The sequence below is a fragment of the Plasmopara halstedii genome (genome assembly GCF_900000015.1).
Source record: "Plasmopara halstedii genome assembly, contig: Scaffold_292, whole genome shotgun sequence".
Taxonomy (NCBI): domain Eukaryota; phylum Oomycota; class Peronosporomycetes; order Peronosporales; family Peronosporaceae; genus Plasmopara; species Plasmopara halstedii.
This window is the reverse complement of record NW_020187213.1, coordinates 975,106-981,651: the sequence shown is the minus strand read 5'-3', so window position 1 is coordinate 981,651 and position 6,546 is coordinate 975,106. Positions and strand designations below refer to the sequence as shown.

General features: G+C 45.8%; 3 protein-coding genes across 3 annotated transcripts; all 3 read right to left on the bottom strand.

Moving 5' to 3' along the window:
* Positions 1-32: 32 nt before the first annotated feature.
* Positions 33-2,612, bottom strand: PHALS_06038 (stage v sporulation protein k; the record flags this gene model as incomplete). Its single annotated transcript, XM_024723380.1, has 1 exon — positions 33-2,612. One exon carries the CDS (start codon positions 2,610-2,612, stop codon positions 33-35), a length of 2,580 nt encoding a protein of 859 aa, XP_024574362.1.
* Positions 2,613-2,647: 35 nt separating this feature from the next.
* Positions 2,648-5,161, bottom strand: PHALS_06037 (conserved hypothetical protein; the record flags this gene model as incomplete). Its single annotated transcript, XM_024723379.1, has 1 exon — positions 2,648-5,161. The coding sequence occupies one exon, from the start codon at positions 5,159-5,161 to the stop codon at positions 2,648-2,650; it is 2,514 nt and encodes an 837-aa protein (XP_024574361.1).
* Positions 5,162-5,403: 242 nt separating this feature from the next.
* Positions 5,404-6,192, bottom strand: PHALS_06036 (conserved hypothetical protein; the record flags this gene model as incomplete). The annotated part of the gene is made up of 1 exon (XM_024723378.1): positions 5,404-6,192. The coding sequence occupies one exon, from the start codon at positions 6,190-6,192 to the stop codon at positions 5,404-5,406; it is 789 nt and encodes a 262-aa protein (XP_024574360.1).
* Between the last annotated feature and the right edge of the window lie 354 nt (positions 6,193-6,546).

The following is a 6,546-nucleotide window of genomic DNA, read 5'->3' as shown; positions in this document are numbered from 1 at the left end:
CTGCCCCACCCATCACCGTGTAAATTTACTATTTAATTGCGCATCAGAAACAAAGTGACTGCCTCCGCCGCAACCCAGCCATCACCTGCTTTGTACCACTTGTAGCCTGCTGGGCATGGACAAATGTGACAAATTCTCTTCTGTATAGCTGCAGCCTGACGTTGCTCTTCTTCCAATTGTTCCTGCGCGCGAGCTTGTTTTAAACCTTCCAAATGAGTTACATAGGCCTTTTTGGCACGTTCCAATTCTTCCCATACTTGATCAGAGACGCCAGGGTCGCGACCATCGCTGCAGCCATCCTCTACTTCAACACCTTTCGGTGCATCCATTTTATCAACCTCATCAAAAAAGACTGTTTCTTGCTCCGTCAGTAACGAAAGCATGTCTTCTGGCTCCTGCAAGTCAAACAGCTTTGACAATGTCTGCGGAGCTTGTTGGTCTCTAATTTGAACCATCGATTTGCCAGTAGGTACGATTGATTGCGAAAGGATCGGTCCGTCTGGTGAACGACGGGCAGCGACCATTCGTTCTCCAGCCATCGATGCGTCCTTCGCTGTTATTGTACGCACGCTTTCCGGCGAATCGAATACACGTTGCGCACGACACTGGTGCAACTCCTTCCAAAGACGAACTGCGTCACGGCCATTTCCAAAACCCTCCAGTCTTATAAGTTCCAGAAAAGTTTGACTAATAATACTGTCAGCTCCGTGTTCCAGTTTAAAATCCTCCTTGTCAGCTCTTGCGTGAAGGAAAGCCACGCCGTCTTCTGCTTCCCAATCTGGAAAATCAATAAAGCGCGTAAAGCGACTTTTGAGACCGGCATTGCGATTCAGCATCACGTCCATATCTTTCGGGTAGCCCGCAATCACGATTACCATACCGGCATACATCGGATCTGTCATTCCTGCCACCAACGTCGTCATTGCTTCCTCACCGTACATGCCTTTTCCTAGCTCATATGCTTCATCAATAAATAATAAACCACCTTTGGCTTCAACGAGCTTTTCCGTTACTTTAGTTTTTGTTTGTCCAACATATTCTCCAGTCAGATCTAAGCCTGAAGTCTCAACAAGTTTTGTGCTTGCTAATGCACCCATCGCATGCAGAATCTGTGCCATCACGCGTGCAACTGACGTCTTGCCAGTACCAGGAGAGCCTCGAAAAACAAAATGCCCGATTTCAGGACGTTCGGAGTTTTCTCGGGCTGCGACCACCATTTCTCTTTGCAAGCGAGACAATTGGTCCCTAATTTCATTCATGCGATATAGTTCATCGAGCAGCTCCAGCGGATTGTCATCCAATGCTACTCCTCTTCCGGGAGAACCGCCACCACGACGTGCAGCCAAAGTAGCTTCGCCTGCCTGATCAGCATCGCAGACTGTAATCGTTCGCTCAAATTCAGGTGAGTCCACTACTCGCTGAGACCGACTTTGTAGTAGCGTCTCCCACACTCGCATCGCATCGCGCCCATTGCCAAAGTTGCTGAGCTTTTTCAGCTCCACAAACGTATTTTGTAATGATAAGATAGCCGATTCTTCAACCATAAGATTCTCGCTTTCTGCCTTTTCACTTAAGAACGACACCGCATCTCGCGCCTCCCAATCTGGGAAGTCGATAAATCGTGTAAAGCGACTTTTTAAACCAACGTTGCGATCAAGCATTTGGTCCATATCTTTTGAATAGCCGGCTATGATAAAAACCATGCCTGAATAAATGGGATCTGTCATTGCTGCAATAAGAGTCGTCATAGCTTCTTCTCCGTAAGTTCCCTTGCCCAACTCGTACGCTTCATCAATGAAAAGCAGGCCTCCCTTAGGTTCACCAAGTTTCGTCTTTACCTTTTCTTTCGTCCGGCCGACGTATTGGCCATTAAGATCTAATCCTGAGGTTTCAACGAGTTTTGATGATGCCAACATTCCCATGCCATGCAGAATTTTCGCCATGACGCGAGCAACCGTTGTTTTACCCGTACCAGGCGAGCCGCGAAACACAAAATTACCCACTTCAGGAAGTCTTGAACCCTCGCGGTTGGCAACAATTATTTGATTTCGTAGCTGCGTCAGTTGCTCCTTTACCCTATCCATCCGGTATAATCGATTTAGTAGCTCAAGAGGGTCGTTTGACTTCTCCATTGCTTCCTCTTCAAAATCCACACTTACGTCTTCGAGGGATAGGAGGGTCATTCCACTTACCATTGGACGACTCATAGCTTTAGCGAGCGCGTGTTTGAGCAATTGTTCCACAGCACCAGCATTGCCAAAGTGTGGCTGGGTCTTTTGAAGTGCTAACTGTTTCAGCAGAGCCTCGGCGACGTCACAGGGGCACGTCACACTTCGTTTTGCACAATTCCACTCGATAATATCCAGTAATTCGTGCTCGGTGTAGTCTTCGAAGCGAAAAGCATACTGTGGTGGAAAACGACGGCTCAAGCCCGGATTTTGCGTGCGCAACATTTCAAGCATTTCATGTTCGTATCCGATGAGAAGCACGGCAATATCATTACTGTCCGAATCTTGCACCTTTTCAACTAGAACATCTAGCACTTGCTTTCCATACATATTATCGTTGAGATTGTACGCTTCGTCAATCACGAGCACTTTTCCCTTCGCCATGTCCAAGATTTGAATTGTTTTGCGTTGCGACTCACCTACATGGCTTCCGACGAAGTCACCCGCAGTTTTTTCACAATCTCCCCATTGCTCAAAAAGTTAAGCGCCTTCAAAATACGACCGTAATATCCAGCACAAGTTGTTTTTCCCGTTCCTGGGTTGCCTAAGAAAAGTCGGTTGAGAAAGACCTGTACAATTTCCTGACCCTTTAATTCGCGTTCGAAATTTTCATCACTGATACGAACCAATCTCTTCATTTCTTTCTTGACTTTTCCCCATCCTGTCTTCGTGTCAAGTTCTTTCATCACCAATTGTAGCTTTGGATTCGCCGAAGGACGGTCTCCCAGTATGTCCACGGTTTGAAACTTAAGATTTCCGCCGAAGTCGTCTCGTGCCAAGGCTTCTTTGACAGCTCGCTCGAATAAGTTTCGCACAGCCCGCGCATTACCAAACCCTTTTTGTCCGGCAGATCTAGCAAGACGCCGACAAGCGACTTTCACCGTGGCCTTCTCGTACTTCCATTCGCAATCTTGCGCTTTATGATCCCACAATGCTTCTAGCTCCTGTGCATCATAATCATCAAACACGACTTCTTCAAAGCGTGATGACAACCCAGCATTATACGCGTATAGTTTGTTATAGATATCGTCTTGATAGCCTGCAAGAATGATAGAAATTTTGTCTCGATAGTCTTCGGCTGCGGTCAACAACTCAGCTACGATCGGCTTTCCCTTAGAATCCCCCAAAGGATCTAGCTCGTATGCTTCATCAATTAACAAAACACCATCCGTTGCTTTTTCCAGCATATTTCGAAATTCTACAGCACCTTTGTCTTTTAGCTCTTGAGCGTTGCACTCAATTAATTTATTAGACGTGCGAATTTTTGAGTCTCGTAAAATTTCGGCAAACAAGTGAGCAACTGTAGTTTTACCAGTACCAGGATTACCCACAAAGCAATAATTAAATGCCATAGCGTTCTTCTTGCGCTGTATTGCCGATAGCTGTTGGAGTACTAATGCATTTTTAAACAAGTTCACCGCTGCATGTTTCACTTTGCTTAGTCCAACTAGTTTCAACAACTTTTCCATCGCTTGAGACTGACAGCCGTGCTGACATCTGAGGCTTTCCCAGTTGTCCTCCAGTGAAGCTGAGCCAGAAATGGTAACACCCATTGCGACTGCTCTACTGCTCTTCGAATGTACGAGCTCTGTTTCTGCTTGCGTCAACCACAAGCTGCTGGCATCTGGGTAAAATATACTAAACTTTTCAAGCAACTTTTGTTGAATGTCTGAAGTCTGTGCTAAGCTTGAGCGAGCTGCCAAGCGTGCGAGAGCAATGATAACAAGCGGGTGAGCATACCCACAATCTTCGCCACATAATTGAGCAACATAACCTTCCAGTTTTAAGCGGGCTTCGCTGGTATCCTGCTTTCGAATCGCGAGCAATTCCAAAGCCAGAAATAAATTGCCATCTTCCTTGAGCTTTCCCTGTGACAGCAGGTTTTGCACATAATTTACACCACCAAACGGCGTCTTAAATGTCTTATGCGAACTATCACAAAATTCCAGTGGAACGAATGATAATTTTGAAGCAAGAGTTTTTTCCGTGCAATCAGGAATCGCCTCAGCAACTCCTGTAGAAAGACTTTTTCCGTCCCATGGATACCACACGTTGAGCTTATCAAACAAGGGGCTCACCGCCATCGCCAGTTCACGAAGCACGTCAATGTCAGCGTCTGATAAAGTGTAGGGTGTCTGAGCAAAAGGCTTTTTTTTACACTCAATTGTTACTCCACCCGGCTTGTTAAACGCAATCTTTTGCGATCGCAAGTTGATTTGACTGATTTCTGGTAAGTTCTTCAAGAAATTCTTCTTGTCTGCTTCCTCAAAATCAACTCGATAGAGAGGAAATATTGCATACGGATGCAAAACGATCCATGAACCACCATTCTTACCCGTCTTAGCATCACGATACATCGCATCATACCCATACGAGTTCTGACGGCTGATCCACGACCAAATGCTGCTCCCGTTTTTCCCTTTCTTTCTTGGAAAATCGGTTGGATTATAAAGATATTTAGCAGTGTAAAGCTGACCAAAAACGACAGTGACTTTATCGCCGTGAACAACACGCTTGATATTGTCCTGCGTTGCTTCATAGACCTCGATACCAAAAAATTGATCGTTTCCAAAATCCTGCAACTCAAATTTGTCGATATTTCGTTGTTGCAACTTCCGCTTTAGTACCACAAACACCAAAATTTCTTGCGGCGAAAAAAGTGATCTCGACCACATATCTTCAGACTCTATCAAGCTCCTGAATTTCTCGAGTAGTTTGACTTTTCGAATGAGATAGTCGCGTTTACTGGCTAAACTCATGGTGATATGCGCTCCTTCCTCAATGTCGGAAAACATTTTGGCATTTTCAGGAGACCAGGACATTAGCTCTTGATCACTTAGAATGCGGTGTGTCTCCTTAATTGCAGTATCCAAGCGATTATTCGAGCAACGAGGGCATTCAGACGGAAAGCCTTTGCTACACAGCTGCAACATAAACGAATGTCCTTGCGGGCAGAGCCATGCCGTCTTCGCTGCACACTCGATAATGCCCGCTGAGGTCGTGCACGGTGCTGTGACGTGACTTCCGCAAATCGCGAAGTTCCAGCAGAGCTTCTCAACAGACTCATGGCATTTCACCTTGTCTATCTCATCAGAACAATTCATTGCAACCTCATGACCGCAAGCAAGTTGCTTCAAAATTCTAACAGAGCATGGACTTGGCATGCCGTTGCAGTTTAAAAGTCTGAACGCATCGCAGCACTCCATTTCAATATAGTGTCCACACGATTTGTTCTGCGAAATCGTACGGGGGCTGAACATTTATTTGGGATGGATCGCAAAGCAGCCGGGCAAGGAGCAGGGATCAGTAGAGTATCTTCCAGAATGCTTTCATTGTGTAAAAGCTGAATTGACGGCGTCAGTGTTTGCCACGGATGCCAATCGCTCAATTCCTTTTTCATATGACATGGCAAATTGATTGTATGTCCACAGAGTGGCACAACCATCGCCAACAATTCATTGCAAATGGTCGTGACTTGGCGAGCTTCGCTGCACTTCATCTTCAGCTTGTGGCCACATGTACGATTATACGTCACCTCCTCGTCACACTGAAGCTTCAGTCCATAGTTGCGGTAGTTGCTTGCATCGTATTCTTGCACAATCGTAACGGGAGAAATACTATCAGGCTCTATTGAATCTTGTGCCAACTTCTTCCGCAAAGTCTCCTCCTCATGGCACGTCATCGTACACTCGTGGCCACACTCTGGGTTCAAAATAACTACTGATTCTTGGCAACGCGAAGGGCACTGCGCCAGCTCGAAAGCTCGCTCACATCTCACCATCTGGTGGTGACCACAACGTCGTTTAAACTTCGTAATCTGCTTACAAAAGTAGTCTTTTGGACCGTAAGATGTCCCTTCTAGAACAACATCAAATGTCGAGGACGATTCTCCTTTCCAATCTCGCAGCTCTTCGGCTGTAGGACATGACACCATCAGCTCATGTCCACATCGAGGCAGTGACATCTTGACTTTTTCTTGACATACATATCGATGCACACCGTTGGTATAATTCTGGCGATCGTGGCACGACTTAGTCACGACATGTTGGCAAGGTGGTGTATATTCTACCTTTTCTGAGCAAGGAGGCGCAAGACTCATCGTATATCGGTCAAACTCACTACATGTGCATGCTTGAATATGTTTACACTCAGGATAAATATACGGAGCAATTGCCTTTTTGTTACATACAGGCCAGGATGATAATTTATTTTCAATCCTTGCTTGTGCATAGCAAGTCATCTTTTGGCTGTGACCACAGGGTAAAGTCACATCCATGGAGTAATCGCATCGATACTTGCGCAAAGCCTTGTCGATAAT